This window comes from Amphiura filiformis, chromosome 4 (genome assembly GCF_039555335.1).
Source record: "Amphiura filiformis chromosome 4, Afil_fr2py, whole genome shotgun sequence".
Classification (NCBI taxonomy): Eukaryota; Metazoa; Echinodermata; class Ophiuroidea; order Amphilepidida; family Amphiuridae; genus Amphiura; species Amphiura filiformis.
In genome coordinates, this window is record NC_092631.1 from 24566582 (window position 1) to 24589279 (window position 22698).

General features: G+C 34.7%; 1 protein-coding gene across 5 annotated transcripts in view; it reads right to left on the bottom strand.

Moving 5' to 3' along the window:
- LOC140150722 (coiled-coil domain-containing protein AGAP005037-like) overlaps window positions 1-22698 on the bottom strand; it is a 338931-nt gene that overhangs the window by 169966 nt on the left and 146267 nt on the right. For all 5 annotated transcript variants that reach the window (XM_072172816.1, XM_072172814.1, XM_072172812.1 and 2 more), the window contains exon 2: window positions 11548-11747. In XM_072172816.1, the coding sequence (XP_072028917.1) occupies window positions 11548-11747 (200 nt within the window). The remainder of the gene's footprint in view (window positions 1-11547; window positions 11748-22698) is intronic.

Sequence of the window (22698 nt, forward strand, 5' to 3'; positions counted from 1 at the left end):
AATTTTCATATTAAAAATACAAAACATCTTGAATTTATTTTTTTTTTTTTTAGGTCAACCATGAATGATCCTAGCATTTAGGCCTAGGTCCAGGGACACTACAAAACCAAAAAATAAAAACTTTAAAAAAAAAAAATTTAAATTTTTTTTTTTTTTTTTTTTTTAAATTAAAAAAAAAAAAATCCAAAAAAACCAAAAAACGGTCGGGACCAGGGTACACGGTCGGTCGGACGTGGACAAACAAACAATTTTTTTTTTTTTTGGCCTAAGGTTAAAGACCACTAATAGGCCTGGGCGATACATTGAAATACAACGAGGAACTATTTGTTTTCATGGCATTCTAAAAGACTGCATTAAAATCGCTGAAATTGATCAAGTTATATAGCCAAAAAGTACTTTTTAGAGTTTGATGCTTCAAAATGGTACATTTTCTCTCATTATATGACATTTTGTTGTAATAGTACCAAAATTCATACATACGGCTTCGGTTTTTAGTAAATATTCGCCCTATCATATTGTAACTTTCAGCTTCGAGGGCGCACTGTCATTTTAAGGTGTTTACGGTTCAGTGCGTTAAAACAAGAAAAGTCTCAGGTCAACCTATGTTGAATTTTTTGATCATTTGGCATCTAAATCATATAGTTTCACCTGATATTAGTGGCATTGAACTGTGAGAGTTCTGAATATGAGAAAATTCCACCCGAAATTTGGCATTTTCCCATTGAAACCTGTGTAATACATAATTAGTGGTATTTAACCTTAAGGTACCTGTTTCACACATACATAATTATATGCAGCATCTCTAAACCAATGTTCACTGCCACATCAGGGTGGAAAATGCTACAGTTGGGGAGGGATCCTCCCCTAATAAGTGCCCTATGGAATTTTTCAAGTGACAAGTGTCTAAGCAACCCTTCGTCCATGGGCAGGAAAAACCTCCTATGTGTCTATACATACCCACCCAAAATTTATGTGCCCCCCCCTGGAAGGTAGTGACAGAATCAAGATTTTTCCCTTCCTCCCTCCACTCCACCCTCCTCCTGTCTCAATTGTTTTGGTATATGTTACACACAGTCTTGGCAATTTAATTAGGTTTAGTTGATCACAGTTGTTCAAACTGTTTGGGATAACTAACAGACTACTCATCCTTTCACTTTGAATGTCATGTCATAAATAGCACCAGATATAAACATGATCAATGCTGCCATGTGTACAAAACCACAATATTGTATTGTAAGGTTGCATTACAAGGCAACGTTTCACTCTTTGCCCCCTTCCCAACATGAGTTTTACCTCACCCCATTCATTCAGTCAAACAAACAAAAATCATGGAAAAGTTCGCTATCTTGTGTAGCACCGACACAGTGCTCTCTGATACCCATACCCCAATGGATCTGCTTTCATGGTCAGCAAACTGAGCAACAGTTTGTCCACTCTGAAGTACAAAGTGACAACGCGCGAGTATACAGCGCGTAAACAGTGCGCAGTGCTGTGTCTTTGCTGCAGGTATGCGTGCCTTCAAAGTCGGCATAAAGTAGGCTTGTGTAGGGTTTTTTTTTTTTTTAAATTTTTCGGGAGAGGGGGGGTGTCCTCATTGTTTTGATCCTTGGTATAGGACTGTCCTAGAGGTGCTTTGCACCTGTTAGTCCTTGCCTTTCACTGGTGCAAAATTTTATCAATACTTCCATTTTTTTTTGTATATACTTTTGAATATTCATGTGCAATATATTTTGATGTTATATCATAATTATTGTATATACCAGTGATAAAGTGTAATAAATAAATAAATAAATAAATAAATAAATAAATAAATAAATAATGTGTGTCCGTGTCGGTTGACTGACTGTAGTTTGCTATCTAGAATGAAAACCTCTAATTCTATACAAATGTTCAGATTGTTGCCCTCCCATGAATTCCATTGACTGTACAATGTAGCAATGAATAATGTATGATACATACATTTCACATGCACAGTACACTGGTGGGTAAACTCCCTAGGCGAAATGTCAACCGTGCTAGCATGGTCAACCATGGTCAACCATGGTCAAAACATGGTTGACCATGGTTAACTATGGTCAGCGATGATCAGCCATGGTGGCTTGACCATGGTCAACCATGGTTGCCATGGTCACCATGGTATACCATGGTCGACCATACTTTAGCATGGCCGAGCATGGTCAGCCATGGTCTTCACCTCACTTGACCATGGTTGACCATGGTCACTTTTAAGTATACCATGGTCAACCATGCTTTATCATGGGTGAGCATGGTCAGCCATGTTCATCACCTCACTTGACCATGGTTGACCATGGTCACTTCAAGTATACCATGGTCAATCATGCTTTAGCATGGGTGAGCATGGTCAGCCATGGTCATCACCTCACCTGACCATGGTCACTTCAAGTATACCATGGTCAACCATGCTTTAGCATGTGTGAGCATGGTCAGCCATGGTCATCACCTCACCTGACCATGGTTGACCATGGTTACTTCAAGTATACCATGGTCAACCATGCTTTAGCATGGCTGAGCATGGTCAGCCATGGTCATCACCTCACCTGACCATGGTTGACCATGGTCACTTTTAAGGATACCATGGTCGACCATGCTTTAGCATGGCTGAGCATTGTCAGCCATGGTCATCACCTCACATGACCATGGTTGACTCTGGGTAGTGAATGAGAAAAAGCGCCCTCTGTTGTTATTAATCATATTTAATGCGTATTTACAACGTTGTGAATAAATATTTGACACCATAGAATATAAAAACTAGTAATTTGATAAGTTAAAATAAGATTTTTAACAGAATAAATCTAAATAATATGATTATGCAGATTATTCCGTTAAATATTTACCCCATAATTTCCCTCATTCTTCAGGCCCTGCCCTCTATCGGGTGCTAATTTAAAGTTTAAGCTTGATTGCTATTGTTTCTTTCTATCGTTTCTTCCTTGATTGCTATTGTTTCTTAACCATGGTCAAACATGCAAATTTTTGACCATGGTTGACCATGGTCACTTTAGATAGACCATGGTTGACCATGGTCTCTGGCCGTGGTGCCATTTTTCAAAAACATGGTTGACCATGGTTGACCATGGTCAAAAACATGGTTGACCATGGTCAAAACCCTGGTTGTTGAACTATGGTTGACAATGGTTCAACCATGGTCAAAAGGTTACCCATGGTTGACCATGGTCTCTGGCCGTGGTGCCATTTTTCAAAAGCATGGTTGACCATGGTTTGACCATGGTCAAAACCCATGGTTGAACCATGGTTGACCATGGTTAACCATAGTTCAACCATGCCTTTTTCGCATAGGTCACACAACTATTAATAGCTGGCCCTTTGGCTATTCCACCTGAAATCCATACACCCCTATGGAATGCATGAGCTTAATCTCCCACACAGGGGTGTCAATTTTAAATGTAGTCACCTGTCCAGGTAACCCCATTTGAAATTCACACTTCCTGTGTGGAAGATTAAGGTCATGTCTTCCATGGGGGGGGGGGTATAGAATTCATCGCACTGATCATAATATGGATACTAAAATTGAACCAACAAAAAATTACCCAACAATTTTAATGCCAATCAAAATGTTATCCAACATAATTTACCAAGGCAGCAATTTCAGATTCAACCTTTTGCATCTCTATTTCCATTATTGAATGTCAAACCCAACACCTGTCTTAATTAGATAGCTGCAGCATTACCTGACACAAGCATGAAAACACACTGCTATACCAGCATGGCTTAAAGGTGCCAATAACAATGCACATTATGATACCACATATACCCTACACAGATATTACTGATTATACTTAAGTTCAGGTAGACTTAAGGCAACTAAATCTCAAATTAAACACCTGTTTTTTATGATACATGCATTGCTTAAAGGGACCATCAAAGAGTATTTGTTTAAAGTAATTTGCCTAAATGTTTTACCAAATAATCAACAAGCATATAATGTTGATTTGATCATAATAGATCATGCAATTTGTTAGTCATAATAATTTTGTATACAACATAATTAACTCATTCTGAAAGTATAAATATTTATCGCCAGCACCAACTGCTCATATGTTAACCGTTGTGTCCTAATTCCACAGTCACACTTGCACGGAATAAAGTACTTATATACTTTTACTCTACTTTCATCTTAAATGTTGTCTTCATTTAATGTCTTTTATGGTTGTATTTTCCATGTATTAGCATAGCACATTTATGGTTGTTCTAAAAATGCCCAAATCCATCTTTTGATGAAGTTCTGGGTTATCTGGTTATTAAAGTAAATTACCAATATTGTTCCTTTTAACTTGACAAGTTTTATTTAGCACAGTATTTTAAATGGCCATGTGTTTTGAGTTGGTAGATTTTTCGGTACCCAAAATTTCCAATTTTTTTCCTCTTTGAAAATGCACGCTTTTTGATACAAATATAATTGTTTGTTAACTAAACCCATCAGTACAAGAAAAGTATACATTTCCTGACAGGAAATTAAACAGGAAATCCAAAAATGATATTAGTTTCCCAATAAGAAGATTGGTTAGGGAGGTAGTGGACTTTGAATAGCAACATTTTCCATAAAAAATGTTTGATCTTCAGTGATATATATTTTTTACATATTACACCCTATGCTGAAAAGGACATCATATTTGAGTTCCTTGGCTCAAGAACTTTTAAAAAATGTATACTTTTATTGTGATACCTGCTACAGGTTTCGCTGTGTGCGAACATATTTGAAACACACATTTGAAGCATTATTTCCGAATAGGGATTTACACACAAATGGTACAATTTAAGGCATTTTCTGTAATCAAGTGATTTGCACTAGAAATTCACTCAATTTAAAGACAGATTTACCTTTTTTAGTTTCTAAATGATTGTTCTTTAGTCTTTACAGCATAAAACCAATTAAAAGAAGCAAAGATATCAATTTACCCTCATTTTTTTGTTAAATTTACATATCAATCCTCCATATCAATCCTCGGCTCCACCCTGTCATGTTTTCACTAAAATCAAAATAACTTTAGAATGGAATATGCTACATAAATTGTTATGGTATCAAAACAAAGGTCTCATCAAAAGCTTTAAATTGATAGGTAATTTGTCTAGGTAGGTGACACCCTTGACTCAAAAATACTAAGAATTAGCACAAAAAATCTCGCACAAAAGTACTGCTCCACCCTATTGGTGTACCCAGGTTAAAACGCATGGCCAAATACAAGAATGTAAAAGGCTGTTGTTTGGCATGCTTCCACAATTTCTGTATGGGGAGGAGGTCAGAGGATGGAGAGTTTATGCTGTAAATATCCTATCACCCTATCACCAGATGCTATGGTAATACAAGCAACTCTCTGTCTTCTGAAGACAACATCGAAATTGTGTCACAATATTTAGCTATTTATTTACACAGTCACCCACACATTATTGATCAAAAGTTTGTCAGCAAAATATATGGCATTATACAAATAACATGTAGTTAATGTTTTGAGTTGTTATTTATATGCTATCTTCTGAAGATAACACTAAAATTGTGTCACAATATTTAGCCATTTATTTACAGTCACGGACACGCTATTCATCAGTAGTGTGCCTGACTCTGAGCACTTGTCTCAAGCAAAATATATGGCATCATATAAATAACATTGACTGAATGCAGTTATATTTATTTAGACATGTTTATTTATATGTTATCTTCTGAAGATAGCACCAAAATATCATTGTGTCACAACAATTATTTAGCTACAACCACCCACACAAACTGGATTACATGTGCATCTGAACATTTGGTTGACAGTAAACAAATGACATCATGTAAATTATATAAAGATTTACTAATTCAGGTTATTTATATGCAATCTTCTAAAGATAACACCAACATATATATTGTTAAACAAAATTGATAGCTACAGTCACCACATACTATTGAGCAAAATGCATCTAAACACTTGTCTCTAACAAAATATATGTCATCATAATATTATAAATAACATTGGGATTGACTGATTATGGTCTTACTTGTTTTGAACTGTTTATTTATATGCTTAGATAATACAAATTTGTTTCACAATATTTAGCTACAGTCACCCACACACAAAGTGCCTTGCAATACTTCTTTCATACTTTAACATATGGCACTATAAAACTAACAGTAAGATTGACTGATTGAGATTATTTGTTTATGCTATCTTCTGAAGATAGCACCCAAACTATTCCACAAACAATATTTAGCTACAATCATCCATACACACTTGATTGAAGAGTCTCTGAACACTGGCTTGTTTCTTCCTATAACATATTGCATCATTTAAATAACGTTAAAATTAACTGATTGACATTACTCGTTTTGAAGTGTTTATTTATATAGTATCTTTTGATGACAACACCAAAATTGTGCATACATTATTGCTCAAAAGTGCCTCTGAACACGTCTTTAGTCAAATATGTGGCATCATATAAATATGTAAATATTTGATTGAGGTTATTTGTTTTGAAGTGTTTATCTGTATGCTATCTTCTTATGATAGTTCAGTTCATTTATTATCATTTATTATCATGTACTTCTGATGATAGCACCAAAATGGTTCAACAATATTTAGCTAGTCATCACACATACATATACACTTTATCAAAAGAAAAGTGCCTTGGAATAATTCTTTCATATTTACATATATGGCAAAATATATTATTGACTGATGGAAGTTATTTGCTTTGCAGTGTTTATTTATATGATATCTTCTGAAGATAGCACCATAATATTGTTGCACAATTTAACTGCTATCTTCTGAAGATAGCACCATAATATTGTTCCACAATATTTAGCTGCACAGTCACACTCACACTCTTTTCTGTAGTAGAACAGAGAGCATCTGCACCATACAACCATAACTAATAACATCATTTGTATGCTATCTTCTGAAGATATAGCACCACACCAAATTTGAGCCATAATATTTAGCTATGCAATTTAGTCATTCACACACTTCATCAAAAGCATCTCAGTATACTTCTTTATCATACCATTATTTAAATAACATTTCAAATATTTATTATTCTAGTTTTGAAATAATGTATTTCCTCGAATAGTCGCCCCCCAGGAGCGTTGCAGTTTTCAAACAGGGGCATTTATTAGAGGTCGTTTTTAGAATGACAATTCCCATTAAAATCATTAGGTAAGCTTAAAACTCATGCTGAAATGACAAACTATGAACTTAGGAACACTGACTTGAGGTTTACTTCCGGGTTTCCGCCCAGATTTTGCCAATTATCGACGCTACTATCGACCATTTGTGTAACTTGGTGAGCTTACTACACAAGTCAGCAAAGAAATGTCAGCATTAACATCTTGGAGGCGTTTATTTAAAGGGGGCGACTATTCGAGGAAATATGGTATTCATTTATAAGCTATCTTCTGAAGATAGCACCACAATTGTGCCACAATATCTAGTTTTCACTTTCAGTCACCCACCACACACACTTCTTTCTCTAAAGTGATACTAAACTAGAGTCCGAAGTTTACCGTTTTCTAAAATCCATTTTCCGTGTTGTAATCCGTGTTGTAAAATTTGTAAATCCGTGTCATGAATAAAGCTTAAAATGTATAAACAATGATATTAATGTCACAATAAAGTGATCAATGTCGCGATCAATATGCTCTGATTGGAATATTCTCACGATAATAGGCCGACTATTACGATGTTTGGAGGGATATAGGGGTTCATGCCTTGGTAATATACCTTTATTTCGGTATTATTAAACAGTATTTTAGTCATAAAAATTGACATACACAACTCATGCTTGTTTTTAACACTTATTTCTCTTATCTTTTAACAATTTTTGTCACATCATACAAAAATGTCATTTTCCGTGTTGTATCTCTGATTCCGTGATTTTCTTCCGTTTTCCGTTAAACGGAAAACTTCGGACTCTATACTAAACCATCATATAAATAACAGAAATTGTATACTATCTTCCGAAGATAACACCAAACTTGTACCACAATGTTTAGCATGTTTCAAGTCATCCCACACTATAGGCTAACCCACACACCCTTATTCACATGGATATCTCACAATTTGTCGGGAGGAACACACAAACACTTGTTCATAATGTTAAACTACAAATTTTCATACTTCAATAAGTTTCACACATTTTGTGTTCTTCTAAGCCTGTATTGTGTAAAATTAATAACATGCAAAAAAAGTTTACTTAATATATAAGTCCATAAAGAAAACTTTAAATTAAACAAATTTAAAATGGGCAAAAAATGTAAGAAATTGTTACGAGTACGAACAATAATTTGTGTAAAAATGGTCGCTTTAACAGTAATTCAAGGGTAATATGTTTGCAATAGTATGTGTAAAACAGATGCTAATATGCTTACTATTACTGAATAAATGCACTTTATTGGGAAACTTGACATGCTCCTCACTCACAATCAACACACGTCACTAGCATTTCAAATAGTGGGATGGTGAGGGGGACGATTAATACGCTGTGTTAAGTTACAAGAGATATGGCTGCTTTAAGTTGAATTTACAGACTATCAGGGTGGGGCAGAAATGTTTTCAGTTGAGAAGCACTGGGGGAGGGTACAGGAAATAAGAGGAAGTCAAAATCTGAAAATTTGTCTACAATTTGGCACTTTTTGCCCAAAATATATTCAAATATTATACTATTTCACAAGGTGTGAGGCTGTTTGTCTCGTAGAAGGCAGGATCGGCATTACGCTGTTCCAGTTAGAATCCACACACCCCTGTGGAAGACATGACCTTCAATCCCACATAGGGAGTGTGAATTTCAAATGGGGTTACCTAAAGGGGTGATTCCATTTCAAATCAACACACCCTGTGTTGGAGGTTAAGGTCATGTCTTCCACAGGGGGTGTATGGATTTGAAATGAAATAGCTTATGTTAAACAGGGAAGGGCAGATGTGTCAGATGTTGTTGTTACCGGTGAAAAACTTAGCACTGGGATTTTGAATATTAAATCTGGAATACGGATATATGAGAAGTTGAAAGAATGAAAAAAAAAGGAGGCAAACATTGCATTCTAAATTCTCAAGGTTGGCTTGCTGATAAACTAGTAGGCCTATATGGTTATACAGAGAGGTGGATTCATTCACCCAAGAACGTGTATGCATGTAAAAAAAAATGAGCAAAGACCAAATAATCCATGCCTTTTTGTGTAATACCGAACAAATCCAAAGGATGAATGAGGAGATTGCATTTTGGAGAAAAGGCGTTAGAAATGCTCTATGGGAAGCACTCACAGAAGTGGATCAAGTTATCAAACGTGCCATAGCTTTAGTGGTGTATAGGACATTCCACTTTAGCTGTTTTTTCCTCATGGAACATGAAAGAATGCACTTCACAACACTGATTATATTTATGATAACATTTGGTTTTTATACATGCTGGATATTCTTGAGAAATTAAGTTGATCAAAGGGTAATGAGATCCACCCTTGAACAAACCTCCTAATTAAATTTATAGTTAGAGCCCTTTAATACTTTCTGTGCTACCATTATGGTTCACCATAAAAAGTCTTAAGAGATTTTCTCAAAATATCAAGAGCTATATCAAAAACCAAACCAATGCAGGCTTGTTTGTACTCATTTTAATGCATTTTTCAGTCTAATTCCACATAATGGTCATGAAAATGTACAATTCTGATTTTGTTTAATTTTTAAAGAAATTTTGGAACTATTTGTCTGTGGAGAGAGTTAATAAATATCTTTTTAATGTCACAGAATATAATTGAGGAAATCTATCCAAAAATTCCCTGTAAATCTTATTATTTTCTTGCATATTTGTCAAAAATAATATTAAAAATTTGCAGAATATAATCGCAACTTGAAAATCAACAAAAAATTAGAAATTTCAGACAAACACTTATAAATACAACAGCTCAAATAGGCAGCTTAAACATTAGTACTGTAAAAGTGGTTATTTTCGTGTGTGTAATTTCTCGCTTTTCACCGATTTTTAAACTACATTGAGTGCGAAATGTGTGAAAATTAATGTACCGTGAAAATTTCCACTTTTACAGTATACAGCAGTTTAACCCAGACACATGTGGAATTAAGCAGAAAACATGGATGTCCACGCACAGTCCACACAAGCACGCATCACACGCATACACATGCTGGATTGATAATCCATACCAAGACCTTGGTCAAGAGGCTATTTTTGCTACTCTTGTATTGGCAAATAGAAGTAAGGGAACATGTCAACATTATTTATTTAAAAATTATTCAAATTATTCCCCTTAACAAAATCAGAAAATTTATTTTTTTTTCAAATTTTTGCCAGATTTCTTAATCCTTACCCTAACCACAATATCTAACCTAAACCATAATCCTAAACACTTGATAACCCTAACACTAACCCTTAAAGTCATAATGCTTGATTTCGGCCAAATTTTATTTATTTTTATTCTTTGCCAAAAAAAATTATATAATATTATTAATTGTAAATGAGGTTTTCTGGTCATTTTAAGCCAAAATAATGAGCCAAAATGAAAGAAAACTACTTCACCATTTAACTGTAAAGCTCCATGGCGGACTTGGCGAATAAAACCAGGGATCTTCAGTTTTAATCTAAAAATCCTTAAATTTTACTGTAATTTAAGAACTTCAGGCTTAGTCTTTCACAGGGTACACCATGACCATTGGGTATTACAATCGTGCAAAAAGTAGAAATTTCAAGAAAAAATGAGGGCATCGCTGTGAGCAAATTACACATTAATGCTTTCACCTAACCCTCATCCTCTCAGCAATGCAGTGGCAGCAATAATTCTGCAACTACCCTGGACTAACTACATATGGAACAAAAAAAACCTGTTTACAATTATATCGACTTATAAAAGCCTCAAGTAAGTTGAATTTAGCTCAAAATCATAAGAAACCCAATGCTTTATATTCTACACATAGAAAAAAGTTCAAAATTGGTTCAAGGCTAAACATAACAATTGACAACCTGACAGTTTCTTTTTACACCTGTTTTATTCCTATCACTACAAAAAATCTACCGATTTATAAATCAATACCATATTATTGAATACCACCCTACGACACGCACATGCTAAATATAAACACATCACTTTGACAGCACTTTAACTTTCAGACACGCCTATTTTAAGCCGACTTGAAATCCGTTAACCGACGCTGATTTTATTTGCAACTTCTGCTCACTCAGATTTACCCAATTTATTTTGAGCCCTGCCCCCGCAATATTTACCCAGGTGGTTATATTTTAATCGACGTTAAAACAAAAATCACTACTCGCCAATACGTCCGAGTTGATATAACACGGTCTGGCCTTCGGAGACCCAATTATTGATACACTTCGATTGTCGTCGATGACAGCAGATGAATACATCCATTCATACTAAGAATAATAAAAAAGAACTTTGACCGCTGCGTCGATAGACAAACACAATTGATATCTTCTAACAAAGCAAACAATTGAAACATGATCCAATTATCCCGCTGTTAATTTTCCAAAATCTCTATTTACGTAAAGTCTAGCGTTAACACCACTCACCTTAAAGCGGTCTTGTTTTCTGGCATGAACATCGTGTGATATTCCCAACGTGTGTCGTCTGTCGCTATTACGAGCAATTTCTCTGCGTAATCTCACTACTTCCTCGTTACAATGAGTCGGCTCTTCCTGACTCCTATTCTTATTTTTCACCCCGTTGCTGGAGTACTCGGGATTGCCTCGCAGCCCTGGTTTAGTGCGACCTGTATTGCCCACACAGATTGGGGTAATGAGAGAGAGACGGAAAGAGACGGGAGGGATGCAGAAGACAGAGAGAGAGATAGAGAGAAAAAAAACAAGAGATAAATGAATTGATGCTGCAGTGTGGATGACAATATAAGAGGCTTGAATGGATCACAAGTACTGTGTACTTCAGAGTTATTTTTTGCAGTACGTAAATTTTGTGACTTTAACAAAAATCACCTTCAATATTCACAATGGTCAATTTAAGATATATTGTACATGCAGTTAAATTTTAGGGAAAAGTCAATACATGTCATATATAAATGCTTATTTCACAATTAATTCAAACAAATATTTGATCTAAAATCCTAAAAAAGATAGAATGATAAAACCTATTTGTTTGTGAATTTCACCACATACATTACAGTATAGTGAGACTTTTTTTTGCGCTTTTTGTATTCGAACAGGTAGCTGTGAATTTATAACCCGCAAAAATATTTATTACATGGTACTTTATGTGAATATATTAAATTTAACACCTACTAAACTGTCCAGAATTGATAACATCGCGAAAAATAAACCCAGCGAAAATATCGCACTATACAGTATTTTATAACAGGAATTGTTCGCAAGGTTTTTTATTTTCAGAAACGAAAATTAAAAATCCGCAAAATATTTTTGACCTATATGCATTGATGTTTGAAACTGTGAATGACTGTGAAAAATTAAAACCGCTAAAATACCCAGATTCAGAAGTTTATAGAGGGGAGGGTTATCAATACAAAAGGCATGTGTGAGAACTGACCCTCCCTCACAATTATGTTATTGCATTGTTCCCATGTGGATGTATATGTATTTAAATATTTATTGTATACACATCAATTAAAATATATGCTAATTGCTATATAGTGTATCTCATCTCAAGATGAGAGCTGTTGAGAATGGCCATCGGTGCGTCTATGCGGTTGCGTCGCCAGCGTACAGATAAATCGCATGTGTACTAATATATGCCCTGTGGGGTAAGTTAGCATGTAAGATACAAAACTGCAAAATCTCAACTTAGACTATCAGGAAATCCACATTCTAGCAAGAAATTTTCTTTCTCTGAATAATGTGAATAATTGCACATGTGGAAACAATGTGTTACAAATGTATTGTAATTGATAACACCTAGTGCACACCACATGCAAAATGTCTGTAAATGATTTAAATTTCAATCAGTGACTTTCATGTTGTGCACAGTGACAGGTAAATTGTCACAGATTTTGCTCATTTCCCCTGTTTTCCATTTTAAAAAATCTGGAAGAATAAAGAGGAAGTATTTGTGGCAGATTTTGATTGGTATAATTTTACAGGTTAAGCAGGGGTGATTTTAAATCTTATTGCTGTTCACCGTTTCCTTCATGTTGTTAATTGAGTAAATCCATTAAACACTCCCCCTGTGGAAGATGTTTGAAATATCTTCCAGGGGGTATGAATCTTACATAGAATGAACACATTAGGCAGCTCCATTTGAATTTTATACAGCCTCTGAAAAAGATTCAACCTGAATCTTCCATGGTTAATGTGCTTATTCCATTTGAAATTCATACTCCCCCTGTAGAAGATATTTCCCAAATCTTCCACGGGGGAATGTAGACTCTAAATAGATTAGCTCATTTGTTTAACTTATCCTTTTGAGTGTAAAGGAAAAGCATGGAATATACAGAGCACGCACAATATGTTTTTTACCTCTTAAGATATGTTGTTTTCATCATTACTGAGTAACTGAAAATGTGAAGGTTGAAGATTTTACAAATCATCAGAAAAACATCATAAACCATTCCCAAGTTGCTTATATCCTTTCTCTTATAAATGAAAAAGGGAGAAATCGCTTGAGCAAATTGTAATGTGTGCTTTCTTAGACTTTCTTCAAAAGTAACAAAAAAAATTGAAGGTTGAAGATTATACAAATCATCACAAAAACATCATCTACTTTTATACACCATGTGTTAGCCATAGTCTTCAACATAAAATATCAAAAGTTTTGAGGCATTTTCTCAAAATATCAAGAGGTATCTTTATCTTAAGATCCACTAAACAAATACTAGGCTTGTTTGTACTCATTTTAATGCATTTTTCATGCTGATTCCAAATATGTTCATGAAAATTTAGAATACTGAAATTTGTTAATTTTGATTTATTTTGTGGAAACTTGTCGTCTGCAGTCGATATCAGCGTGGAGAGAGTTAAGATATGTATATAACTTTTGTCTGTTTTTCTTTTTATCTGTTTTATTATTATAATATCTTCACTTTCTTTATAATGTAACTGAAAATATAATGGTTGCAGATTAGGCCAAAAAAATAAATGTTTGTTTGTCCACGTCCGACCGACCGGGTACCCTGGTCCCGACCGTGTCTTTTTTTTCTTTTTTTTATAAATTTGCATTAAATGTGCTAGTAAAACAGTGGTTAGTATAAATTTAAAGAAAGAAAATGTAAAGAAAATGAACAGTATAACATGCAGAACCATCTCAAGAGTTAAACCAGTTAAGTGCTGTGTGTTTTTACTTATTTACCAGTCTTCAAATTGTCAGTTTCAAGTGCAATATCTGTAAAAAAAATTTTTTTTTTAAATCCGACCTACCGATCCAACTGTTTCATAAGCCTCTATGGACAAACAAACTTTTTTTTTTGGCCTTATACAAATCATCAATACACACAACTCTCCATCAAGCTACACTTGATGTACTGATATTGTTACCATTTTATGCATAAATTCATTACAGCCATAGAAAGCAAATGCCATATCAGTTAAAGACATAATGTACAAAGTTGGAAAAAAATTGGCATATTTTTTTCAAACCTGATTTTTGTGCATATTTGTAATGTTTACATATGTGACCCCTCAGCACAACTGAGCCCGGATGTCGCCAGTGCCACTATTGAGATATGCTCCAATGAAGTTAACAATAAACAATAGGAAACAAAGGATGTATTGACTGTTTTATTGATTTTTCACTACTTAAATGTCAAGTACTATAGACAAGATATACATCATTTTAAAGCTAATTTCAAGCAGAATATTTTGGTTGAATGTCTCCCGATGATGATTGGCGACATCCGGGCTCAGTTGTGCTGAGGGGTCACATATGTCCTAACTTGTATTTATAGGTTATTTTAATTTTCAATTTTTGATTAATGTCGCAATTAAGACATTAAATTTGGTTTATATCATTTTACAAATTTACCCAGTTTGTTTATCTCCTTATAACCTTCCTGACAGTTATTACTAATATTATTTCATCATTTTTGGTAAAGAATAACAGAAATTGAACATTATGGCCCTAAAAATGGACAGCCTCATTGCAGCACATGGTGTTTGCTGCGCCCAAAGACTCAAACGTTATTACTCAAAGTTTGTAGTCAAATGCATCACTTTTACTAATTTAAAAAGCAATGGAGGGGGGGTCCAATAAAACAATACATAATGCAAAACACAAATACAAGTGAAATTAAAAAGGAATGTAAACAACTCAATATCTAAATAAACATTAAATTCCCGTCGATCATGCCACTGTTTTTCCGTGTAACTCAATATCTCTTTAAAACATGATGAAGTTGAGATTAAAAGCAATTTATGAACCACACAAAAAGTGCAAAGATAAACTTTTGTCTTCCTGCTATAAAATCACTTTAAACATCAAGAGCAAATCATCAAATGTATAAAAATACTTCAAATGCTATAACACATGAAGCATTTGCATATGATTACATCATAAATAATCTTTACAAAAAATAACAATTGAGGGTTGGAGCAAGAAGGCATGATCTGCAATAGCTGCCAGGAGTCAATTTTTATATGTGTGTATAGTGCAAAATGTAGAAATTATCAAAAATCTATAGGGCAGCTATATTGCAGAAAGGTGCTTCTTGCATAAATCCCCCAATATGACAAAATATGAAATTGACATTTCATTAGCTGCCCATCATACCATATAAACATCATATAGCCTGCTATAACTATCATCACGTTTTTAAGACCTTATCACTCTTTTTGTTTTTCCATATTGTTAAAATCCCCCTTGAGATGTCCATAAAAGCTATTTGCATCACTAAGATTCAGAAAATGAGCATTTCCCACCTTCACTCCATCCCTACCTCTAACTTCATCCTTACCAGGTACTTCAAGGTGATTTTAGAAAGTATATAGACATCCATTAAAGTTGTTAAGTTTGTATATTTCAAGATTATGCGCAATTAACGTCCTGTCCATTATCTTCAATATCTACTTAATGATACAAGCATCATTGTCTAAAAAAGAATTTATCAAATTGTTATTTCTGAAGTTTTTAAAAGGGTGTGTTGCCTCATGGAGTGAATGGAAAAGTTATGCGATCCCTTTGCAGAAGGGGAGAACCAACAAAAAAATTGAAAAATTGTGCGATCCCTATGCAGAAGGGGAGAACCGACAAAAAATGGAAAAGTTATGCGATCCCTTTGCAGAAGGGGAGAACCACCAAAAAAAAAAAAAAAAGTTATGCGATCCCTTTGCAGAAGGGGAGAACCACCCAAAAAATTGAAAAAGTTATGCGATCCCTTTGCAGAAGGGGAGAACTAACACAAAATGGAAAAGTTATGTGATCTCTATCTATGCAGATCAGTGGCGTAGCGTAAAGCCAAGAATTTTCTGCTTTACAAATGCTAAATTCCGCTTTTCTCCGCTTTGTAATTTTAGCACATTTCTGACATAATAAAATTTCATTAAGAATTGAGTATCATGGCTGCAATAGGAAGTAGGACAGACGTTGTACAGTAAATCTATCATGGATTTTACTTTATTTTGATGAATTTTGAAGACCCATTTCATTTAGTATTTTATTTATTTCTTTTCAATTGTATTATTTTTTTCTTTTTCTAGGTCATTTTTGCTTATTTTTTTTCTCAGAAATGCATTTTCCACTTTACCTCCCAATTTCATGATTTTTGCGGAATTTCCGCAACGTTGAGAATTCTTGGCTTTAGCGTAGCGTCATAGGGGCAAGTGCCCCCCCAATCGATCTGAAAAAAAATGGCTTGTGCCCCCCCCAATCAGACCCGGTGCCCCCCCATGTGATGACCCACGCTACGCCATAGATGCAGATGGGGAAGAATCAACAAGTATCTGAGTATCCACTCTTACCGAAATGTAGTGGTTCCTCATCTAAAATGTTCCCACTGCAATATCTCAAACAACCTCTTTAACACTCATTATATACCCATCGTATAACTATTATTGGTCAATAACGACACAGTTTATGAAACATTTTCAAAGGATGTGATAAATGCATATTTTTTCTCTCATCAGCATGTCTCTATGATATATTTGCATTCCTTATACAAGCATATAAACCACAACACTTTGTTCTCAAGCATGTAACCAGTGTTAAGTTTCCTCTTGAAGATGATCAAGAATGACGGCATTCATCTCCATAAGTGAAAATCAAATTGTCCCGTTGTCAACATCAGCGACTATTAAAATACAGCACTGAACTGATTATCAAAGTAATGACGATATTTCAATTACAAATTAGCAAATTTTACAGACATCAAATAAATATGAGCTTTAAGTTGACGTTGATCAAGTAGCCAATTCCTGGGAAAATGGGAAATATTGTTTACTCTTTTATAAATGACCGAAATTCAACTTGATGGATTCACGTTGATTATGTCATGGCATCACATGGGATGGCATGCACAGTGGATATATGTGATGTGACATGTCAAAAGGAGACACTTTTGGGCAGGTTATCAATTTTGAGGTTTTACATATCTTAAATATAGAGATATTTTGCTCCACAACGCCGTTTTCCCCAATGAAATCGGACATTCCCAAGCGAAGATATTGAGTTAGTAAGTTATTGTATTATAAAATTGGAAATTGAGATATCGGCTTTTAAAAATATTATTGGCAATGTTGAGAGTAGGAATTACCTTGAAAAATGTCTCAAAAAATACAAGATGCCAGTTATATTCTGGTCTGAATCTATTAGACAATATTTTAAACATCAATAACATCACAAATTCGCAACAAACACAAATTGTGAAAAAAGCACCCCCGGACAGATTTTCGGCTATTTCTCCATGTATGATCCTGCCCAAAAGTGTCTCCTTTTGACACGACACGTCACATATATCATAGTATCTTGTACAGGCTGTATCAAAATGATGGTACCCTGATATCAATTTTGATGTTTGTTGAAAAGCTTGCCTCTTTCATATGCAATGTTGGATACTCTTGAAATGTCCAGAATGTAAATATGACTTGCTATACAATTATACAACTTATTTGGATCTTACCTTGAATTTTGCTGCATGAGACTCATCCATTAATCTATCAATGGAACTCACAGGTACCAATCATTTTGATACAGCTTGTAGTACTTGGGAGTGTTAGGGTTTATGCAACAGTTAGAAATCCACATACAACAGAGTACAGATGCACCAACCATGATACAAAATAATTTGAGCATTTCAGTCTATTTGTATTCATACTAATATGCAAACATTTTGTTCTCTGTTGCTGTTAATAAGTGTTCATAACTAAACTTTTGGATCATCTGTGATCTGGGGACTTTCATGGAAATGTTGTACTTCTCTTTGTATTTTATGTCATGTTGAATATGAATATAGATTACCTCATGAATGTTTCACAAATCACTATACAAGATAGAAATGATTTCTGATGCCTGTGTTTTTAAAGATTGAAGATTATTTATATGTGACATGTTCCAACAAAACGTAGACAGTGCGGATTTAGGGGGGCGCACCCGGCGGCACCTGACTGTGTATTTTGCAGAGCAGTGCATGACTTTGTGTGGGCGCCAAGCCGCGGCGGTGGTGCCTCGGCGCACCCCATTTTGGAAATTCCTGGATCCGCCCCTACTAGAACATGTCGACAAATCTCATACTGAGATCATAGACCCTGAAAAGCCATCAAAATTTGCCTGAGTGAATTTTTTGTATTAAGTTATTGAAAGTTTCTTCAAAAGATTTTATTAACTAAAATTCTCCAATGCATGCATACAATTCATGTTTGCTTTTTTTCTTCACCATTTTCATTTATTTAAAATTTTAAATAAAGTGAAGATGCTTTGCTTAAAAAATCATTCTGTTTCAATATTGATAAGCTAAGTATTGAAAGGTCACGATTGTGCAATACCCCTAGCGATGACAAATTTTAATTTAACAAATTGCATTTGGCAACAGTAACTATAGGAAGTACAAATGGGACAGATTGCTTAATTTATTTTGATAGCAATTTAAGAACAAATATCAAAATAGATCTGCAACGGAAGATTTTCTGAACCTAGCAAATGTGAAAGAGAAATTAATGCCTGAAACGCAAATGGACCCGACCTCAGCACAATTGTACGCACACATTGACATGTTGCTCTTCTCTCCCTGTTTTCATTTAAAGGGACTATCGGTGTTTTTTTAAAGCAGCTAGAACACATTTAGGTAGAACACATTTAAATTTATCAAAATTTGGATATTTGCATTTTTTGCATAGATATGCTATATTACCAGTACACCAAAATGTGAAAATAATCTGACATTCAAAATTAAGTTGGGATAAAAGTATGTACATATTAATATTATGGTGGTGAGTGAGACAAATAGTGAGTGAGACAAAATGTATAAGAGTTTCGTCAGGAGTAGCTCCGACTTCTTCAGGACAAAGTACCTAAGAATGAGACATGTAGGCCACCCTTTGCCTACTTGTGGCTCTGAAAAGAGCCGTTCACTGAAGACTCTCTTGTCAACAGAGAACAAGCAGATCTTGCCCATCTGCTAATGTGAAAAGTGTGGTAGCTCTGAAAAAAGTCGTTCACTGAAGACTGCCCCTTGTTAACAGAGAACAAGCAGACCTCGCCTATCTGCTAATGTAAAAGGTTTGGTGGCTCTGAAAATTAAAGGTTTGGATACTGTGAGTGAGACCGTGTTCAGAAACCATCTAACATACGTTCCCACGCAGTCAACACCGGGGGTAGCAATTCACATTTGCAGAGTTACGCATTCGCAATGTTTTATACAATAGATAATATGATCAAATTAGCCTATTTATCATTGGGCTATTCCAGTTGAATATTCATACGCCCCCTGTGCACACCCCTTGATCTTCCACACAAGGGGTGTGCATTTTAAATTGATTTACCTGAATAGGTGATTCTATGTGAAATCTACACCCCTTGTGTGAACTATTAAAGTCATGTCTTCCATAAGGGCTGCATGAATTTCAACTGGAATAGCCCATATAGATGGAGCAATAAGACAAAACATTTTGGACAGAAAATCTTGGATAATTGTCCCTTGAAAGGCAAGAAACCCGGGCAAGAAACAAACATTGGACTGTTTTTTAACTCTCTCCACGGATGTCGACTGCAGACGTCAAGTTTAAAAAAAAACATTTAAATTTTAAAAATTTCAGAAATGCATATTTTCATGACCATATTTGGAATCAGCATGAAAAATGCATAAAAATGAGTACAAACAAGCCTAGTATTGGTTCAGTAGTTCTTAAGATAGCTCTCGATATTTTGAGAAATTATTTCAAAACTTTGAACTTTTTCCGTTGAAGCACATGGCTAGCATGCAGGGCATTAAAGAAGCACACATATCTGAAATATATCCTTGAAATTGGCAGGCAATGCAAACCTTTAATTTCATCAGTTGTGTAGATCAAACAAACATCAAGCTTGTGTTTGCTCTCAGTGTAAGAGATAATTCTATTGGGGAAAGAAATTGAAGCAAAAATATTTTGAAACTTTGAGCTACATCCCTAGACAAAACCAAGGAAGTAGCTTTCAAGAGGCTCTGGTGGTTTTGAATGCATAATGTTGAGGGTTTATACTTACAACAGTTTACCACAAATGTTTTTCCCCCACTTCTTTATTCCCTTGTAATATGTAAACTAGAAATGTAAGCAGTTTGTAATTAAGGTGACACCCACACGAATACAAATAATATGCAATATGCAAATAAGCTCATTAATATTCATAAATATGCAAAAAAACATGACACAAAACTATACAGCATATCAGGGCACCATATACTATCACAATACCAAGTTTAAAGTTGATTATTTGGTTACTGTGCTTAAGTTGCACAGTGGATTAATGAAAATGTAAGCAAAATATGCAAATAAGCTCATTAATATTCATATGGTCTCTATGGCACATTATAACTGTTGTTAAAGATGCCTCACATGGCTCTAACACAGGATCCAATTATGCATGGGTGAGTGATTCTATAGTTTCTCCATTATAGATTCAAACATCCCGTAATCAACTCTTATTAATCTCCTTAACCTTGAAGGGGATTCATCAGTAGCATAGCCAACAGGGGGCAAGGGGCAGAGTACCTCTCTGACAAAAAATGAAAGAGAAAATCTAGAGGGCAAAGGAAAAGAAAAGGGGCAAGGAGTCCCTTTTCCACCAAAATTCACCCTGATCAAAATAGCATGAAATACATCATCTCTCTTAAAAACAAAACCGGTATATGTATTGTATGATGCAACTGCATTTTTTTTCATCTGTGCCCCAAAAAATTAATTTCCCCCCCCCCCTCCCCCGACCAAGAAAGCTGGCTACGCCCCTGGGATTCATCCGAAGAATAGTTAACATTTTGTGTTTGCTGAGCACTTGATTAAAGCAAGGAAAAACAACATCCTACAACTTTCTGTTGCTTCCTACTACTTCCATTTACTTTATGTAAAGTTGTCTGTGATATATTGTAGCTTTTATGATATTTCTCTTTCTGCTCTTGTCACCTCATTGTCTACCAACTTGTGATAATTAATTAAAATTCATGACTTACATTTGACTTAAAGGGACTTCCATCCAGGACAAAAATGATCTGCAACATTTTCTGAAACCACTTAAAAATAGTTCATAAATCAGGGAAATACACATACAGTGTTATGAACATCCCGTATGCGTTTGACTAATATTTTGATCGAGATAATTAAACGATGTACTCCATCGTTTTATTCAATATCTGAGATTTATTTTGTAACAACTACAGCACCTTGAAAACCTTAATTTTTGTACGATATTTTAGTTCTCTAAAAGTACATACAATATTTGTAAAAATCAAGTATTTTTAAAACCATTGAGGGCGTCCTCCTCCACAAATTTTTTGTATTAAATCAGCCACTTTATTCTCATTAATTACAAATAGAAAGACAAATAATGATACATGAATAAAATCAGTATAGCAACAATAAAATACATAAAAAGTACAACAAACAGACAGTGTAAAATCTAGGACACAGAGATACCCGACCAGCGAGTCTCCGGCAAGATAAAATATCAAAAACAATTATTAAAGGACATTATAGTTTAAACAGTGGTGGATCAATCCATGATGGTTCGGATTTTGAACAATATAATACTAAAAGATGTGCACAGGACAATTTATATGAGATTATTCCGAACATTCTTAAAAGTTTGAGTTGTATTGCTTTAAACATGTTAAAGCTGCTGCTAACATGAAAACAATTCCACTGTTTTATTAAAATCTTGTACTTCACATAGGTCCATAACCCAAAATGCACTTAAATATGCCAAGTATTAGTCCTTACATTTTTCACTTATGTTTCCATATCCCAGAAGTGTAACCGGATATATTTATAAATTATTTACAAATTCATATGAAATATTCATTAGCCTAGATACTGTGTACTGGTTATTTTAAACCTGATTTCATATTATTTTTATCTTAGAGTAATAATCACCTATTGCAATAAATACAATTCACTGAATTCAGACCAGGCCCGTAGCTGGGATTTATTTCGGGGGGTGCCGATTTTGAAAAAGTGGACTAAATGTGGACCTCTTTGGATCAAAACGGCATAAAAAACCTCTACGCTCGCAAATGTGACTTTTTGGGTAAAAAAATTGGACTTTTTGAGCCTTTGGCATTTTTTGGGGGTGCTACGGGCCTGATT